This window comes from Brachypodium distachyon, chromosome 3, assembly GCF_000005505.3.
Source record: "Brachypodium distachyon strain Bd21 chromosome 3, Brachypodium_distachyon_v3.0, whole genome shotgun sequence".
Classification (NCBI taxonomy): domain Eukaryota; kingdom Viridiplantae; phylum Streptophyta; class Magnoliopsida; order Poales; family Poaceae; genus Brachypodium; species Brachypodium distachyon.
Genome location: NC_016133.3, coordinates 54,392,927 through 54,411,867, shown reverse-complemented (window position 1 = coordinate 54,411,867; position 18,941 = coordinate 54,392,927). Strand labels below are relative to the sequence as shown.

The 18,941-nt window shown below is 47.4% G+C and overlaps 2 protein-coding genes across 3 annotated transcripts; both read left to right on the top strand.

Annotated features, from left to right (window-relative positions):
• Positions 1–1,830: 1,830 nt before the first annotated feature.
• LOC100829600 (alpha/beta hydrolase domain-containing protein 17C) lies at positions 1,831–6,170 on the top strand. The gene is made up of 5 exons (XM_003570254.4): positions 1,831–2,487; positions 3,869–3,905; positions 4,608–4,844; positions 4,921–4,968; positions 5,393–6,170. Exons 1-5 carry the CDS (start codon positions 2,174–2,176, stop codon positions 5,654–5,656), a joined length of 900 nt encoding a protein of 299 aa, XP_003570302.1. The 5' UTR covers positions 1,831–2,173; the 3' UTR covers positions 5,657–6,170.
• Positions 6,171–14,195: 8,025 nt separating this feature from the next.
• On the top strand, positions 14,196–18,549 carry LOC100829000 (two-component response regulator ORR23). Of its 2 annotated transcripts, XM_014900895.2 has the most exons (7): positions 14,196–14,618; positions 14,800–15,059; positions 15,461–15,613; positions 15,808–16,221; positions 16,312–16,388; positions 16,854–18,017; positions 18,187–18,549. In XM_014900895.2, exons 2-7 carry the CDS (start codon positions 14,921–14,923, stop codon positions 18,253–18,255), a joined length of 2,016 nt encoding a protein of 671 aa, XP_014756381.1. In that variant the 5' UTR covers positions 14,196–14,618; positions 14,800–14,920; the 3' UTR covers positions 18,256–18,549. The 2 variants fall into 2 exon arrangements, with proteins under 2 accessions (XP_014756381.1, XP_003570300.1); XM_003570252.4 differs by having other exon boundaries at positions 14,196–15,059.
• Positions 18,550–18,941: the final 392 nt, after the last annotated feature.

Sequence of the window (18,941 nt, the reverse complement as noted above, 5' to 3'; positions counted from 1 at the left end):
CCCCCTGGCAGCGCAGATCCAGGCTGCCTTCGGCAATGCGCGGCGTTGTGCAGTGCGGCGTCGTGGTGGCACAGCTCTGCAGTCTGACGGCGCTGTGTCCGGGCGGCTCGCACGGCCTCGTGGTGGGATGGTGCGGCTGCAAGGTCTCTGGTCGACGGTGGTGGCCCGGCGGCCGGATCCGGCGGGTTTCGGCCAGATCTGCTCCGCTTGAGAATGTTGCTGCAGGTGGAGATGCAGGTGGCCCAGTTGATTTCAGGTGGTGGGTGGCGAGAAGACGCAGGGCAAAAGCCATGCCTCTGGTCGCTTACCGGAGCCGGCAGCTGTTACGTCTGCGGGCGTCATCACCTTCTTTGAGTCGTTGTTGTGGTGTCGTCTTCTCCAACCACCCCCGAGGTGAGCTTCGGGGGAAACCCCAGATTCAGGTTTTCTAGACCGGACGATGGCGGCACTCGGTGTCGTTCCCCTTCTTGGAGGCATCGTCTTTGGAGCTGACGCCGGCTGGCGGGACCAGGGGTTGGAGGCTCGCGGTCACGTTGCGACTAGTGCGGCGACGACAATGATGGCAAGTGAAACAGGGTCTCGACGCGGTCTTCGGCGTCAACCGTCTGTGGTTTTCTGTGTCTGTTTGCAACGATCCATGTTGAAGCGGTGGTGCCGGTCTTCTGTGTCAGCTTGTGGTGAAGTCGGAGTCACCGGCCGAGGGGGCTGTTGCCGATGACGATGACGCTGTGGTGGACGCGCTGGCGGCTTCCTGCTTGGTGCCCCGTGGATGTTGGCTCAATGTTCGGCGATCTGCACTCACAAGCCTTGCCTTTCTCCCTTTCGGAGCTTGTTCTCAGAATCAAAACTGCCTTGTCCTCGACGTGGTGGTCGGTTGTTTGGCATAGGCCAGCATGGGCTCTGTGCGGCCATTGTGGCTTGGGTTTCGTTGTGTTTGTTTGTAGTGGAGTCGGAGTCGCCAGCTTGAGAAGTGATGTGTGATGACGATGACACCTACGGGCGGCTCTGATGGTCCTTTTCCGTGGTGGTCTGTGTAGGGTGTGTGCTGGTAGCCAGGCCGGTCAGGTTGTCCAGGGTGTTTATGGGCATGTTGTTACGGTTTTTGCCTGGTTTTCTGAAAATTAACTAGACAATTCTCTTCTGCTTAATTAAATGGATTGAGTCCTAAGGACGCCGGTTCGAAAAAAAAGAGAGGAGGTATGTCATGTTGGATTAGTGAATGGGGTTTTGGTGCAATGCTAGGTGGAGTGAAATCGTGGCGTATCTCTCCTTTCCAAAATATAAGGCACGTAATTTTTCGTGCAGTTAACATTCTAAAACTTTGACCACCCGTATAAGAGAAATAATAGGTTGAGCATGTAAGAGTAATACTCCTCCGATCCATATTAATTGTCGAAATATTACATGTATCTAGACTTTTTTTTGCATAACCATATTTGGACAAATCCGAGACAATTAATATGGATCGGAGGGAGCAGCATTGTATTTGTCTTGCAAATAGGTCAAAAAATTAGAGTAAAATTATTTGTCTTACTAGTATATTTTGGAAAGGAACGAGTACATGCATGGTCAAAATTTTAATAATCCACTGGCATTTGTAGCGAATGTCGATCTGTAGTCTTTGTTTAACCTAAGGATAATATTCACAAAGACACAATTTAGGTTGCCGATCTGTAGTCGATTAAAAACACAAACCTTGTAGAATTCCGGATGTACGTACACATCTTGGACGCACCTGTATTTTTGTGCGCATTTAAGACGCATCCGTCCAAGAGAATGGAAGTAGGATCCCATACATATCCTAAAAATCCAACCCGTCGTCCTCCTCCAGTCCTCCTTCCCTTCCTCGACAAGCGCACGCGGACACGCCACCACGCCACAGCCAAACCCAAAACACACACAAGTAAAAGAGAAACAGAAAGGCAGAGCACGAGAGAAAGAGAGAAGCAGCCTGCCCCCCCCAACCAAAAAGGAGAGGAACGCCGCCCGCGCCTCCCCTCCCCGCCCTTCTCATAAGGAACAAAGGGAAGGAGCAGCGGAGCCTCACGTTCCGAAAATCCCGACCTTCCCCCAGTAGGCCAGGAATAGGCGACCGGCAGCACACGTTTGCCCCCCATCGGTTGCCTGCCTGCCCTGCCCTGCCGAACTAGGCGGAGGAGGGAGGCCGGAGGGGATGGGGAACGTGACGTCGTCGGTGGCGGCGCGGCTGGCCTTCTTCCCGCCGGAGCCGGCGACGTACGAGGTGCTGGCGGCCGAGGGCGGCGGCGCCGGCGGTGGCGGGCTGCGGATGACGGGGGTGCTGCCCGACGCGGACGTCGACGTCCACGCGCTGCCCACCAGGGCCGGGACCCGCGTCGTCGCCGCCTTCTGGCGACACCCCGCCGCGCGCCTCACGCTGCTCTACTCCCACGGCAACGCCGCTGACCTCGGCCAGATGCTCGGCCTCTTCATGGAGCTCCGCTCCCACCTCCGCGTCAACATCATGTGGTCAGCCCCTCTGCTCCCTTCGTAGCTTCCCACGCCCCGGCCACTCCTTGTTATTTACATGCTGCATTCATCCATCCGGACATCCGGTGCCTTCTTCATGCTGTGCTGTTTGCTCCGTACTATGCATGGTTAATTAATACCCTAATTAATGAATCTACCTTCTTAAGGTAAACGAAGTCGGTAAAAAAAAATGTAGAGCTTCCTTCCGATTGGATTTAGTGGATTTTATTCGTCGTATTCCTCATAAGATTCCGTATCTGAGTTATTTTCTCGCTGTAGGACATGCTTGCTACTTTAGTCACACGGCGATTTAATTGGAGTTTTTTCCTTTGTCTTTTAGTCCAATTGTGATTAAATAATTAATCTAATTCAGAAGGAGAAGATCTTGTTTTTCCTTTTGTTTTTCTTGTAAGAGTCAGTTGGGGTAAATCTTCAAGTAAGAAATTGAAGAAATTGAATTACTACTTCTGTTTATTTTTCCCTTTATTTCGAGAATTATGTTAACGGGTGTACTCCGTATTAGTTAACCATAAAGCTGATCAAGACTTTAAGCTACTCCGTAGGAATCAACTGCTAGTTAATCGAACTATGAATCCATGTCTGTTTAATCACTCCTTTCCTGAACAGCTTTGATTGGTCATGAGGCTGATTTCATGCATTTTTTTAGCAGTATGCTTTACTGCATGATGACAGCTTTCGTCGATTTAGTTTCTGCATTCATCGAGATCATTTGCTGTAGTAAACTAGTAATATCCTAAACGCAATTCTTGAGTACAAAGAAACTACGGGTTACTTACCTTTGTTAAGTACTGGAGCTGACATATGAGGTTAATCTGGAGAAGATCCCATGTTTTGAACGGCTTCAGTTATTGTACGTCTGTACTCTATCGTCAGGTTCTGCTCTGATGCTGACAAAGGTTCCTCCGTATTTGTGCATAGTCTAGTTGTAGTGGGCAAATCACGTCATTTGTCTTCTGCCATTTCCTGTGGTGGTTAATTAGGACTTAATGATTCAAGAGTACTGTGTTTTAGAGAAATCTGCAGCAGATCCTTGTGGTCTTTGGATTGCAGACGATGACTTGCATATTTCAGTATCTTACTGGGTAATCCATCAGATCTTGGAAATTTACATGATAATTTTCCACAGAATATTGCCAATTTTCATATACCGTGGATTCTCTTTTCTGGTGGATCAAGTTGATGTGTACTCCTTGACTTTGAGAACAAAAGTATTTCCAGCACCTCAAAAGTTCCTATCTGAATCTGATGGGACTGACTTTTCTCATCAACAAATATCACATCGACTGATGTGTTAATTAATATCCTGGCATTTTTGCTTCCATGAATGTACTAAAGCTGCTTACTTTATTTTCTTCTGCAGCTATGATTATTCAGGATATGGTGCCTCTACAGGAAAAGTAAGAATCTGAACTCCTAAGTACTTTTGCGAGCTCAAACCTGATTCCCCTGTTGCTTAATTTGCAGTTAAATTGTCTCTTTGGATAGATTGTCAGGTCGTATTCTCACGTAAACTCTTGATTTTGTGATCATGATGTCTCTCCTGTATATGATTGCGCCACATTTTGATCAATGACTTTGGTGACAACTATTGGATTGCATTGTTACCCATCATTTTTCATGACTAGCTTTGTGTTCTTCAATAGGTGTGTGGGCACCCTTTGCGAAAGCAAATAATTATTAGTCATTCCTATCTTTGTTGGCCTCATCTAGAACATAACTTCTGCAAATGGTTGGTTATGCCTTTTCTTCCACATTCACTACCAACATCGGAAAAGCCATATTGGCTTTCTGCTATTTTAGACCATGATGTTACCTTGCTCTGGTAGTCATCCTTTTGTCAAAGTTGTTAAAGTAGGGGACCAACAGCCCCAACTTATCGGTAGTCGGTCCCTACTCAAAAACTCCCTCGGCCAAGCAGATAATGAATTAGCATGTGTGCTTGTTCCCAGATGCAGCACATATTTTGTGAATTGTTACGATAGTAGACACGTTCAAATCTATGGACTAAAATTTGGTAGCTGGGTATATTTTTTTCACTGTATATGGAATATATAGCCTGACTATACTCCTTTTTTCAATCATGTTTTCTGCTTCAAAAGCCATCCGAGTACAACACATACTATGACATAGAGGCTGTCTATGACTGTTTGAAAAAGGAGTATGGGATAGAACCAGAGGAGCTAATCCTGTACGGGCAATCAGTTGGGAGTGGACCGACATTGCACCTGGCCTCACGTTTGGAAAAACTAAGAGGGGTTGTCCTTCACAGTGCTATACTATCAGGCATACGGGTTCTCTACCCAGTAAAAGTGACACTTTGGTTTGATATCTTCAAGGTAAGTGTGGACCATAATTTTGCTTTGATTCGGAAATGTAGATAATTTATTTTCCTAATCGCCTTGCTGTTTGCAGAACATCGACAAAATAAAGCAGGTTGAATGTCCAGTGCTGGTTATACATGTGAGTAGGCATTTAACTTTGTATCGTCAATGCCAGTCATCGTTTTTTTATAGGGGTCGTTATCATGGATTTCTGTATTTTTGTGTCAACTTATATGATTTTGCTCCCTCCAATAAAGACGTAATATCTTCTCAGCGTGTGAAATCATGATAATAGGAAAAGATTATGACAGTTCCTTAACAGCAAAAGCTTGTCACTAGTGTGCTGAGCATATGGACCATCTATGTCTATTAGTGTCGGATTATATTGAGTCCCTTCCATTCCGCTTATTCATTTGCTTCAGTACACCTCTTAAACTGGTATACATTGTGCCTTGTTTAACCTGCAAGGAACTATTTATTTCCTCTATAAAGCCTATTCTGAACGGCTTTATTACTGCCAACTGGGGTTTTGTTTGATCTGGACTTGCTGCACCAAATGTCAGGGCACAGCGGATGACATCGTCGACTTCTCTCATGGCAAGCGCCTGTGGGAACTAGCAAAGGAGAAGTACGAGCCTCTCTGGGTCAAAGGCGGTGGCCACTGCAACCTGGAAACTTACCCAGAGTACATCCGGCATCTTCGCAAATTTGTAAACGCGATGGAGAAGCTCGCGAGAGAGAAAGCGCCCAAGGTGCCCCAGATGCTGCCTTCGTCATCGAGCATGGATGAAGTAAAACACAACAAGTGCTTGAGATTCGGGAAATGACAGACAGAACCTTTAACCACTTGAGCTATCGCTAACCGTGCTGTTGCTCGTATAGAAACTGATGATCTAACAGAAGAAGCCCAGTCGCCATGGGAAGGAAGTTTCCTGCCAATCCTGACGACAACCGAGTGCAGCACGGTTGCTTACGGCCGGCTCGGGTTCGTGCGGGTTCAGGATTAGACAGACTTGTAATGGCTGCAAGTGTGTTATGCTGGAGAACGATGCCTGGGAGGAAGAGAGTTCTAGCCATGATCTGAGTCGACAGAAGAAGCCTAGAGGAGGAAGGGAGGGGAGCTTCCAGGAAAACACGTAGCCTGTTGTCGAAGTAGTTCAGTCACGCGCGCTCCCCTGTTTAAATTGTTCAGTTTGTATTAGTTGCTGTGCAAAAGAATCAAACTGCTCCCAATTGATTGCAAAGTGCATTGCATACTGTCTGCTAACTCTTTCAGTGACCGGTTAATCGGTACTCAGAATGCAACAAACTGAGCCTCTTATCAGGCTGTTACCTGTTCCATGAAGTGCACGCCAAAGGAAAGAAACTGTAGTACCAGTAATTAAAATTGAACCACATCTCGATCCAGGAACTGCCAAAAGGCCTTTGTTATTCAGTTTGTTGTGCATCCTTGCTTCGTGTGTGTGCCATCCGTAGATGAACCGGAAATGTGAGCCAGAAAAGACACCTCATCAAAGGTATTGACCTCCTTAATCTGAAAGAGAGACGCGTAGTGCTGGAACATAAACTTGAAATTCACGAGTTAAACTAAGTACTGCACTCCGTACGTACTTGTTACTCGAAAGAAAACGAGTTTAACAGACCGAGTAACAAGATGCTCAATTAATTCGATTAACATTTATTTTGAAAGTAACTGGAACTAAAGTTAATCCATCATGTGATTTGCCGAAATCATCCAGGGACGAGGCATTCGGCCTCCTTGGAGTGGCTGGCCTTTCCTTGCCCGGACCGCCCGCCGCTGGCCTGCTGGGCTGAGCTTGGAGGTGCTCGCTGGCATGAGCACGACGAGGCCCAAGGCGCAGCCACTTAAGGAATTGTTTGGTGTTAGTGTATTTTTAGTCACTAGTGTTTTGCTATTTGAAAGTTTTGGATGTTCACCCAAAACATTTAAAAAACCCAAACATTGGTGTTTCCTAAAAAAAACACTAATTCGAGAAGTGTTTTAATTTGGTAAAAAATGGAGTGTTTTGTTGGAAAAATTATGGATAATCCCTTCCAAACCTTTCCTACCAAACAGGTTTGTAGTGTTTTTCAATTTGAAGTGATTTATACTCTATAAAACACTCAAAAACTCTAGTACCGAACATGACCTTAAGTGGAAATAAGACCGGCCATAAAGTCACTCGAGGTCGGCCTTAGGTAACTTCACACTGTGAGACTCGACCTCAAGCAGGAAAACCTTAAGGTCGCCCTCTCCGCTATGGCTCGACCTCAAGGAATAGAAAAACAGTTTTTTCTTTCTTCGCTCTCCGCATCGCTGCATCTCGACGAAGGTAGTTTTTTTGCCGCGCGTTTGGGGAAACGGGGATGCGCCGCCGTGGGGAGGACACCACCAACAGCGGCGGCCAGAAGCAAGAAGATACCAAATATTCTCCGGTGGCAGCAACAGTGGAAGAAGCGCCGGAGGTGGAGAACACAGAGCACGGCGAGAAACACCTGACAGCAAGCAGATGCCAACCAACACCACCAAGAAGCAAAGGGAAAAACAAAAGGAGGAGGATCTGCAACAGAAATCGTCGGCCGCCGAGCGAGTGCGAGGACGAGCGGATTTGGGCATCAACCCACGACAACGACCGCGAGGAGGATCCGCAGCGGATTTGGGCGAAAAGGGGGGTGGCAGGGGAAGCGGGGGAACTAGCGACCCGACCGCCGGAGGTGAGAGCGACAACGAGGGAAGCGCGAGGACGGCCGGATCTGGCCGCCGGAGGGAAGGGACCGCGGAGAGAAAGAGAGAGGCCGGCGTCTGTCGACACGAAGGAGATGGGGATTTTCTATCGATGCGCCGTGCAGGATGGAGCGGTTGGAAAAATAGTCTGGCTAGTGGGCTCCAGCTTAAGGCCCAGAGTGGTCTTTAAGCATTGTGAGATTTTTCATTTACTATAGCGGATGGTGTGGGCCAGGCCTTAAGGTCTACTTAAGAATTAAGCGTTGGAGATGCCCTAAGTTAACAACGGCCCACTGCGCGCTCCGGTGCCGTGATATCCGCCGTATGTGTTGTGTACACAGGATTTGGCAGCTGACAAGTGTGTTGGCTGGGCACCAGGACGCCGTCCCTACTCTCGAGCACACCTTTTGCGCCTCGTGCACTCGTCCACCCTCCACCGGTCCTGGTTCCGCAAGTTGCCGAGACCGAGAGGACGATGCGAGCAACAACTACGAGCGACCATTTTATTTACCATTACATTCGACTTTTTTCCCAAAAATAAAATAAGTAAAACCACATATGCCGATCCATGTGCCGATCTGAATGACTGCTTGCACTTGCAAAGCATCGATCTTTTTCGTAATTTCCTCTGCACCCTGTAGCTCCTCCGGCCAGAGTGCCAGACGTACTGCAAACCATGCATCTACCGATCGTCTACTCGTGGTTCCAGAAGACCAACGGTCACGTACGGCCGGCCAATGAAAAACGATTCAAATCGCATCAAAGGAGGATCGCTGAGGCCTGAGGGCGCGATCGCCTGCTCGTGCTAGCTGCTGTGCATGGCAGGCATGCTTGCATTGATTTAAAGCCGTCCGATCCGGTACCAGACCCGCAGGATTTTCCGTGCCACCCGGAGAGAGGAAGGATTGCCTGCATGGCACACAGGCTCTACACACTTCATACTGCTTCCAGGCGCAGGATTCTCTCTGAGCGTGGATGGATTGGTCGATGTCTGCGCAATCAAGTCTCTCGATCTCATCGAATCTCATCAGGCTAATGATTAAGCCAAGCGCGCGATCGACGAGTTGAACGTGACGCGACGTTGTACGGACAATATAGTGTCGCCGGCCGGCCTCCCGTGTGCGTTTATTTGCGACACCGCAGTTAATTGTGTTTGGGTATCTATATGTTGTATGTTGGGGGCGAAGCGAGATCGATGGAGGAATCAATTTTGGAGACCGTTAAATTGTGTCCTAGCTAGCTAGCCTGAACGCCATAATGCATGCATGCATGGACACTGACAATTGCGTGTTCATCTGTTTCTTTTCATTGTAGCATGGATTTTTTTCTCTGAGATACCAGTACGCGAAGTTTGTGTATGTTTCTGTTTCAAATTTATCCACAAAAGAGCGTACTTCTCTCTTTTCAAAGCATTTTTAGACTAAAAAAAAATTGCTTCTCTCTTATTACGCGGAAATCAAATCCGATAACATTTTTTCATGCATTTAGCTCGTTGGAGGTGGGAGAATTAAAGAAGAGAGAGATGATGGCTGGCAGGTTCCCAATGCACTTTCTATCTTGCCTAACTTTCTTGAAGAACCGAAATGTAAGTTCTTTTGCGGACGGAGGAAGTATGTAAGTAAGATGGAGGGAGTAATTATTAATTGATCAAAGTCTTTGCCTCTCGACTAAATGTAATACACCTAATTAATTAATTATAGAACGGAGTAGACTATTATGCAAGATGGATTCGTGTTAAGTAATTGCACTACGGATACAAGCCCAACAGAAAATATTTAATGGCACCATGTGTATTTTACACACATGAGAGATGTACGCGCGGGTGCATGCATGCATGCAGCCCGTATGTACGTACGCATGCATGTGAGCTTATGTGCCATACCTGGCGGACTTAATTATTGGATAGTACGTACCTTCTCGGTGAATTATTGGACCATACACAATTGATTAATCATCATCAACGAGACAAATGTTAGTTAATTCATGCAGTCTCGTGGAAGCAACGTACCCCATACGTACGTGCATACTTTTTTTTGGAAGAATCCCCCCAGAGTCAAAAGGAGGAAATATCATACTCCAAAAGTCAAAAGGAGGAAAATATCACTCTAAAAGTCAAAAGGAAAGAAAGATCGATGAATTAATTAATTAGTAAAAATGGCCTCATGAATCATATAAAAGGAGGAATCGATGCTCTTTGATTCCCGGCCGTTTTATTTTATATTTTGCATGCGAGAATATATAAGCTGGTTGTGACGTCAGTGTTCTCCTGTTTGTGCTAGCCCATCGTCCTCGAGCACTCGAGCAGTAGTGAGGATGACTCAACGTTCGGTCATCAGTGACCTATAAATATACATGCTCGCAATCGCATGCTCCAAGTGTTATTTGGGTAGGTCCCACATCACATGCGAGGAGAAGTAAGTGTAAATTAAAGAAATGTACTTAACTAAACAATGTACTTAACTAAACAACACACGCACTACTGCTCCATACGACCATACGTACGTAGTACTAGCCCATTTCATGTGACACATGATTAAGAGAAGAGTACAGCGTCTTGAACAGTAAGTAAGTACGCGGGAGCGCAGGTTTAACGTTTGGCCGCACTTATGGGGTCAGGTACCTAGCCCACAAAAGTCTCTCTTTTCATAAAGACCACGCAATCTTGTGGAATGTGTATCTTCGTCCAATGGTCAGTTTGATGTAAGATGACACAAAAAGGAAGCAGAAAAACTAGAACACACAAAATAAATCCTAAATAAAGGGAGCATGATAGTTTCTTAAAGTTTAAATGTTTTTGAGAAAACTTGCATATTTTATATATACGGAGAGTACATAAAAAAACAAAACGAGTATGTGCTAGTAGTAGACAAGAATCCGGATGTCACCCGTCGGGTTCAAGTACGGGTACAGCTTAACCATACCCGTACCTGACGACCCGACCCTCAACTGCTACCCGTACCCATAGTCGGATATGACCATACCCGTCACCCGTCACGGGTACGGGTTACCCGCGGGTATTTTTATCCGACCCGCTGGATCCTCGAAACATCACTATTTCAGCAAAACAGCAAAACAGCATGGAATAAAAATGTTATTAGAACATATTCACCCTTAAACAACAGAGACAGTAGCACTCGAACAGATTAGGAAGAAAATCCAATCTAGCACAAAATGGGAACTTGGACCTTCCAATTAGCTATCCAGCCAAAAAAACGTGGACAAGAAAAAGAACCCAAGATCATTCTCTACATTCAAACAAATCTTATGACCCCCATGCATCTCGCTGGATGGGATATAAACGGAACATGCAAATTGACTTGTTGGGATCGTGATGCAGTGGCAGTGCCGGAGGCCGGGACGCGGGGCATCCACCCGCAGATCCCATCGCGGCACCGTCCGCGGGGCACTTCGTTCGGCCGACCAGTTCGAGATCCCGCCGCCGGCTATTTCACCGCGGACTACGACGACCCGATCACGCGCCGGGCGGACTGGTGCTCGTCAGCTCGTGGTCGTGGAGAGAGTGGTGGGCTGGCGGCGAAGGGCGGGGCAGAGGCCGACGGAGGCGGGAGGAGAGGCGGGGGCGCGTGAGCGCGTCTGCTCGTGGCCTTGTGGCGGGCGCGCGCCTCGGCCTGGCGGCGGACCGGGATGGCTGGATGGGAATCGGGGATTAGATTAGGTCTTAGATGCGGGTATATGGGTATACGGGTTTGGGTAATTCAATACCATGTTTGTACCCGTTATACCGGTCGTTACAAGATTTTACCATTTACATATCAACGGGTATTTTTTCTTACCATACCCGCGTCTTAAACGGGTTGACGGGTATCGGGTACCGTCGCTATCCCTAGACAAGAATCTGATGCGAAAGGTTAAGCCTCAGGTACGATCAAAAGGTGGTGGGACGTACGTGCATGCGTACGCGCCATCGGGAAACAACGCATTGGTGATCTGCCGAAACCTTTTCGAGCATATGCACGCCGGCCATTGGCTATTTTGCATCCGAGCCACGTTCCGGACGTTACGTACACGTACTACAGTTGAACGGTGACGGCTCAAAAGTTAAACACACATGAGTTAGGAGTGGTACCACCGATCGAATCATGCAAATTTATTGGTACGTAATGGAGAAGTGGGCACGACGGTGCAGTTAATGGATTTGACCGGCCGGGTCCGGCACACAGATACTAGGTACTCATGATTAGTAGTAGGTCTAGAGGGGTTAATGAGAGATATGGCCATATGGGTACACGCACAGATCCCATCGATCTTGGTCACTGATCGATCGTTGTCCATGGAGACAAGGTATTTTAAGACAGATACTACATGCATTATCTAGCCATGTAGCTAGGCAGAGACACCATGATTTAGTTGTACGTCAAAAGGTTACATGGACTGCATTCAGTGTTCTAATCAATCTACTCCGTATCATGTACCATATGCATGTACGTATATAAAGCTTCCTAGGGCGCCCCACCCCCACCTGTAGACATGCATGGTCGATCGATGTGTGCAAGCATCGACCCATGGAGGATCAGGTACTTAATGAGGTTAACTTTGTGGATCGATGTTCTTGGGAAGTGCGCTAGATTTAGCTGACACTTGCAACGGTAGAAGTTAGAGGCATGCCATCGATCTAAAAACGTACCGTTTGAAAAATTTCATGAAAACGCGTCTTTTAGTGAAAACGAATGGAGTGAGTTCAACAATTAGATTGCAAATGTAGACGGTCTTACCAACAATATTATATCGATAAATACATATAGGGGGCGAATTTTGTTCATTGGCGTTAATAAGATGAGCGAGCTGAGTGTCTCACCACCGTATGTCCGTAATGCTGGCCTGGGAAAAAACAGAAGCGGTGCAAAGAGCTAGGGTGTGACCAATATATGAATCGGGGTGACTTGGACGTTTAAAGCGAGGTCGACCGACGCGACGTTGAGTTATTCGCCGGTTAAAGCGAGGGAGGGAGGGAGGAACGAATTTACCGAATCATGATCGCAAAAAGAAGAAGGAATTAAGTTACCGAGCCGGCCGGTATCGATCGATGGCTCCTGTTGACAGTCGATCTCGGATGCTGACGCGCGCGCGTACGTATACTATACAGTACAGTGCCCACTGAGACCACGAGCAGCGTACGTAGCCGGTGAGCATCCGCAAAGAGTCAAAAGGCGGGCGTCATCGGCGTGTGGATCCAGCTCTCGGTGAGATCATCCAGCCAGCCAGTCAGCCAAGCAAGCAAAGCCGATCGATCCTCACAACCACAAGCAGTCTCGGTCTCCGTCCGTGGGCGTGGCGACGCCGTGTCGTGTCGCAAAGCCCTTTTCGGTTTTCCTTCCCCTACCCGGGCCGTCCGCCCGGCCGTGAAATTTTTTGCAGTGCAAACACCAGACGGTTCGAAACTGCCTGCGCGTACGTGCAGCGTGGGCGCAGCAGGCCTAGCTATAGCCCGGAGCCGGAGGATCGGAGGCCCACCGTACCCTGGCCCATCCATCTCCGTCTCCGTCTGCGCGCGCAAACGCCACGCCCCTCGCGCGGGAAACGGGAAACGGCTCCCTCCCACGACCAATGTCCAAAGCGCCGGGATCTGCCGTGTTTTGTACAGCTACCGCGGAGGGAGCAGCGTCGACGTCGGGCGCGCCGTGTGTTCGATCTCAGGCGGCCGGATTGTTCGCTGCGGTTTGCGGGTGCGCGTAAATTCGCCATGTGTTTCCCATTCTGCTTCGTAGATGCTGTTTCGTGACCAATAGCGTTCCGGCAGAAAAGGAAGAAGATCAAATTAATCACTTTGACGCGCTCGAAACAGAAGCAGCACAGTCTACCAAATCCAGGTTTTTCTTTTGTCTCGTGCTGTGTATCATCAATCATGCATATCAATGGAGTAGTAACGTCTGTTTTTCTTTAAAAAAAGTAGTTAAGCAAACAGGTGTGCACGACATGAGCCGACCGGCGAGCCAAGCAAAGCTCGTGTAGGCTTGGCTCAAGCCTCGACAAGCTCGTGACTCGTGAGAGAGAGACGCCTCGTCACGCCCCAGGTCAAGGCCGACTTGAGAGTTGAGACTCGAACTCGGAAGTGTTGTGTGTAGTTTTTTTTTTGGTGCGATAAAATCAGATGTTTTTTTTTCACTGTATTTTCTAGGCACAAATCCAGGCCCACGGACCACGGTGTGATCGTAACAATCAGCGATGCTGCGAGCCTGCCACCGCGACCCTGTGCAATCGATCTCGATCCCCATTTACAAGCGCGGTAGAAAGGCAGTGTTAGGCCGCCGGCGCCGCTCCGCTGCCTGCCTCCGTTGTCGCTTGTCCGCCGCGGGCACCGCAGCTGTCCTCTGCCCCTCGACCGCCGAGGCGCCGACCTCATCAATCCAACCCCTCCTCCTCTCAGGCTGCAGCCCCCCGTAGCCTGTATTGATTTGGCCACTAATCCCTGTCATATACTACTGCTGTAGCTGTTAATCTCTACGACGATGACACCTTTGTTGCTGAAGCGGTGCCTCCTTGCCGCGCAGCAGAGAGAATCACGAGCTCATAATCAGCTGGGAAACTTGTGGATGCTCAGGGCCCCACCTCTGTTGTATCCCTTGCCACCGTCCTTTTGACTCTAGCTATATCCATGGACGCCCATGCCCCTCCTCTCAGACATTCCCACATCCCCTCTCTTCACCATTCCCCAACCACAAGAACCATTGCCACCACTACCACTCCCTTCGTTCCTGGCCCCTCCAACCAAATCCCCATCACTCTTCTCTCCAAGGTCCGGTGAGAGATCATCAGCTGCAGCAGCGTAGAGCCTGTGATTCGATCATTTGTATATATGAGCTGAGAGGTGGTTGCTGGGTCATCTAAGAGCAGTCGCCATCTTTGCTCCTGCTTTCTTAACCCCATCTCTTTTTGGCGTCTCCAACTCCGCCCCTTTTGCTTTCCCACATCTTTGCCTCAATAATGACGCGGGAGGTGGTGCGTTTGGTCCTCGAGCCCCATCCATCCATGCCCCGGTCCAAATCCACCAGCTGCTTCTCCTCCTTCTTCCCCTCCTCCTCTCTCTTTTCAGCCGTAGTTGGGTGGTAGGTTTCCTTTCCTTTCCTTTCCTTGCTGGGCGATTGGGAGGCGCCCAAGCCACCTCGCCCGTCCACATCTTTCGCTCCCTCCTTGCTACTTGCTCCTTCAATCTGCACAGTTTTGGGTTCACGGTTTCTTGATTGGAGACTGGTGCCACCAATAACTTGTCTTCTGTCCAAATTTCAGTTCTTGCTTCCCGTAACTGCCTCTGCTGGTACTTTTGGGAGTAGAGCAACCTGTTCTTGGGCCGGTTTCTTGTTGCGGATTGGCTCGAGTTGGGGAGGGTGTTCTGGAAGAAGTTGTTCCCATGAGGCCGGAGGAGATGAGAGGCGTGGCGGCGAGGGGGAGGGACCAGTTCCCCGTCGGCATGAGGGTCCTCGCCGTAGACGACGACCCGGTGTGCCTCAAGGTGCTCGAGACCCTCCTGCGGCGCTGCCAGTACCATGGTGAGAGAACTTATTTCGCAGCTGACAATTTTATTTTGTTTACGAGCCGGCTACTGTGTTATATGAGTAGTCATTGCTAGATGTTCTGCTTTAGAATTTTGCGTGTTCCTCAGTGTCTAGGACAGACAATAAATATATCGTCGGTAGTCCTACAAAGTCACAAGTACTAGATTCGATGTACATATTATGTATAAATGCTGCCTGCGGTGAAAGATTGTGTACCTCTAGATCAATACATTCATTCAATTGCATGATCTGAATTTATGATTTCACTATTTATCATATGAATAAATGCTGCCTGGGCTATGGGATGGTTCTTTTGCCGTGCAAAGTTGTACAAGATCCTATCCATTTCTTCTGTTGTTACTAACTTGGAAGAGTAATATGTGTCCTGTTTCCAGTGACAGCAACGAATCAGGCTGTTATCGCGCTGAGGATGCTGCGGGAAAACAGGGACATGTTTGATCTAGTTATCAGTGATGTCCACATGCCAGACATGGATGGCTTCAAGCTTCTTGAGCTCGTGGGGCTTGAAATGGACCTCCCTGTCATTAGTAAGTTCCAAAATTATCTCTTTCTTTTACCGTAAAAAAGTTCAAAATGTATCCATCTCACAACTATCCAATTCTTAATCTTGTTGATTATAGGAGGCACTTTCAAGTGAATATATTCTCACTGACATGCAGTTTGTAGGATTTTAATTGGGAAAGGGGAACATGTTGATGCTAATCAAGTATTTTCCATGCAGTGTTATCTGGGAATGGAGAGACAAAAACTGTGATGAAGGGGATAACTCATGGTGCCTGTGACTATCTCCTAAAACCTGTTCGAATTGAAGAGCTTAGGAATATCTGGCAGCATGTTGTTAGGAGGAAATTCAGTACTCCTGACTATGTTAATCTTGATACCTATGAAGAGTGCAATAAGCCACCAAATGCGGATTCTGGCTATGTGTACAGCCAAGTTACATGTGGGTCACCTGACCAAAATGGGAGGCCCAACAAGAAGAGGAAGGATTACCATAGCGAGGAGGAAGGTGAAGATGAGGAGAGCAATGGTCAAGATGACGATGACCCTTCGGCTCCAAAGAGGCCAAGAGTTGTTTGGTCAGTGGAACTGCATCGGAAATTTGTCGCTGCTGTTAACCATCTTGGAATTGACAGTAAGTACTAACCAGTACCTCCCTTTTGTGTTGCTATTAAGCTTTTTTACAGTCACTTGTGTTACAAACTATTCTCTTTTGTTTATGCAGAAGCTGTGCCAAAAAGGATTCTTGAGCTCATGAATGTTGAAAAGCTCACCAGGGAAAACGTTGCTAGTCACCTACAGGCAAGGCAGACTTTTTTTTTTCTGTATCTATAATATAATTAAAGCAAAAGGACAAGATGCTGCCATGGTCGTCTATATAGGCTAAAATATCTACACCGTTGATATTGAATTCTAACGGCTCAGCAGACACAGAATTTATGTACTGCACGTCACATAACCAGACACATGCATACCTATAGCCAATTTGAGAAGGAAACTACAACCATCAGTATAGATGTGTGCCTGCATCTGAGCAGTCCTACTGTCCTAGGGCTAAGCTTCCTCCTGGAGGTGGAAAAAGGCTTTTATCTTTTCTTTCTGTAGCACTTGTCTACACCATTTAACAAAATTCAGCAAGCACATGTATGTGAAACTAGAAATTTGCTCTACTAGATCTCATTTTTGAACAATTAAATATGAGATGAGCATAAATACTCACTAGAACCTGCTTCTCAAGTCTAACTGTTTCGTTTGGTGTACATGCAGAAATATAGGCTTTATCTCAGACGGTTAAGTGCTGTGGCATCACAACAAGCTGGCATCGTTGCTTCTTTGGGAGGTAAAGACCACTTTCTGCGGATGGGTGCTTTCGAAGGACTCCAGGGTTATCAAGCTTTCACCTCTCCCACAGCACTACCATCTTTCAGTGCTCATGGATTGCTAAATAGTCCTAGAAACAATCAAACGGCGCTTGTGATACAGGGACTGGCTTCTTCCAGGTCTATTCAGACTGCAAGTGGCAGTAGCACAACAAACCATTCAATTGTTGATGCAAATAAGTACCATCTTAGCTTACGAGGGAACCAGCAAGGGAATTTGGCACAAGGTTTGGTGACATCGCTAGGGCCGGCCCAACTGCAACAAAAGTTTATCAATGAAGAAACCGGTGATCTGTCCACCATCCTTTCTGTGAATGGCCAGGCTAATGGTACGCCTGGCATATTCCAAAGCGTCACAAGCAGTCCATTGCTGCCTCAAGATCTTGTGGAGTTCACACAAGGCAAAGTTGACATCCAGCCATCAATTAGAGCTCCCTCTGTAAGATTAGAACATCTTGAAGGTGCCGTTGGAGCCTCTTCTGGTCTGTTGGAGTCCCGTGTATCCCAGCAGTGCGCTACCCCTTTATCTGGATATTCTGCTAGCAGGTTACTAACAAACAGTTCATTCAACAATAATGGTGCAACTAGATTGTGTGGTACTACATCCTCAGCAGTAGCAAGAGATACCAATGTGGGAGCTAGCTCTTTTGGTGGCCCTTCACCTTCAGATACCAATCAAAAGTACTTGAACTTCGGGAGTGGAAACAGTTTTAGACAGAAGATAAATGAAAGGAGTGGAGACAGTCTACTTGATCCAAAGCTCGTATGGAGTTCTTCTCAACTGACCAGTAATTTTGGACTTGGAGCATATCATTCCATGAGCCAAAGGACGAATAATGACAGCATTAACAGCAGCCATTGTGCCAGAATGACTGGACAGACAAGTGCAAGTGCTCCAGTGGTCGTGCCACAAACCAAGCTCGATGCCCTCTTTTCAGAAGATCTGCAGATGCCAAGGAATGCCTCTGATTTGAGCATTCCAAGACTGCAGAGCGAGCTTAGTTCTAGCACCTGCAGTTTCGACGGTCTTCTCAATTCCATAATCAAAGTGGTAAGGGGACTCTCATATCACCTTTACTTTATCATTCATCTTGGAAAACAAAACCAAAACTCCACTGGCTGCAAACCAACGAACCATTTCTCTTCATCACAAGCTCATCGCAAGCAACACATATTGATGGAGATTCATCTAACGACAACCTTTGCTGGTTCATATGCAGGAGAAGGACGACATTTCCTTTGGTGACGATCTGGGGTGCGATTTCTATTCACTCAGTGCTTGCATATGAGAGTCTGCTGCCATGTGACCGCGTCTATTCGCATCTTTGTGTATGCGCTTCGCAACCGTATTGTATGTATGCTAGTGTAGTGTACTAGTGTAATCCTTAGGCCTAGCCTGGGCTCCATCCTGTATGTATTGTAGTAGCAGTACCAGTAGTAACATACTAGCTGTTGGAAGACAAGTTGATATGCTAACTTGGTCAGTTAGAGGCATTTGATGGATCATGGATGGGATGTTCTGCAACCTGTACCGGTAATTATTAGTAGTAGCAATCGGTGGGATTTTGAAGTTGTGCTGGAAACTCTCTCTTGTTTGTCTCTTAACATTTCAGAGCCATCATGAGTTAACAGGTTGTGCAGGCCTTAAAATCTACGGTGTAACATTAACAGGTCAGAATAGGAAGGGTATCTACCAGGTCAGAAGAGGTAGGGTATCTACAATTTCAGAGTTCACAATGCCCTCTGGATTCTGCATTATTCAGGTCTCCATGGAAGGAGGGACTTTTGCACCAGTGTCTTGGAAGCTCTTGAGTCCTGACGTTGAAACCAGGGCTGTGAAACTCCAAATACTCTGATCCTGTTCTAAAGCATTTGTAGTCACTTTGTCAATCTTCAAACTCCGTGACATAGTTGAGAGCATGTCCTCGTTTTAGATTTTGTCGCAGCTTTCAAAGAAGAAACAAAAAAAGGAATC

Bases quoted from the DNA above. Each gene is read 5' to 3' on its own strand.
- LOC100829600 (XM_003570254.4), top strand. From the start codon at position 2,174: ATGGGGAACGTGACGTCGTCGGTGGCGGCGCGGCTGGCCTTCTTCCCG. The intron at 4,845-4,920 runs GTAAGTGTGGAC...TGCTGTTTGCAG, and splicing joins TTTGGTTTGATATCTTCAAG to AACATCGACAAAATAAAGCA. The intron at 4,969-5,392 runs GTGAGTAGGCAT...ACCAAATGTCAG, and splicing joins GTCCAGTGCTGGTTATACAT to GGCACAGCGGATGACATCGT.
- LOC100829000 (XM_014900895.2), top strand. From the start codon at position 14,921: ATGAGGCCGGAGGAGATGAGAGGCGTGGCGGCGAGGGGGAGGGACCAG. The intron at 15,060-15,460 runs GTGAGAGAACTT...TCCTGTTTCCAG, and splicing joins GCGGCGCTGCCAGTACCATG to TGACAGCAACGAATCAGGCT. The intron at 15,614-15,807 runs GTAAGTTCCAAA...TTTTCCATGCAG, and splicing joins AATGGACCTCCCTGTCATTA to TGTTATCTGGGAATGGAGAG.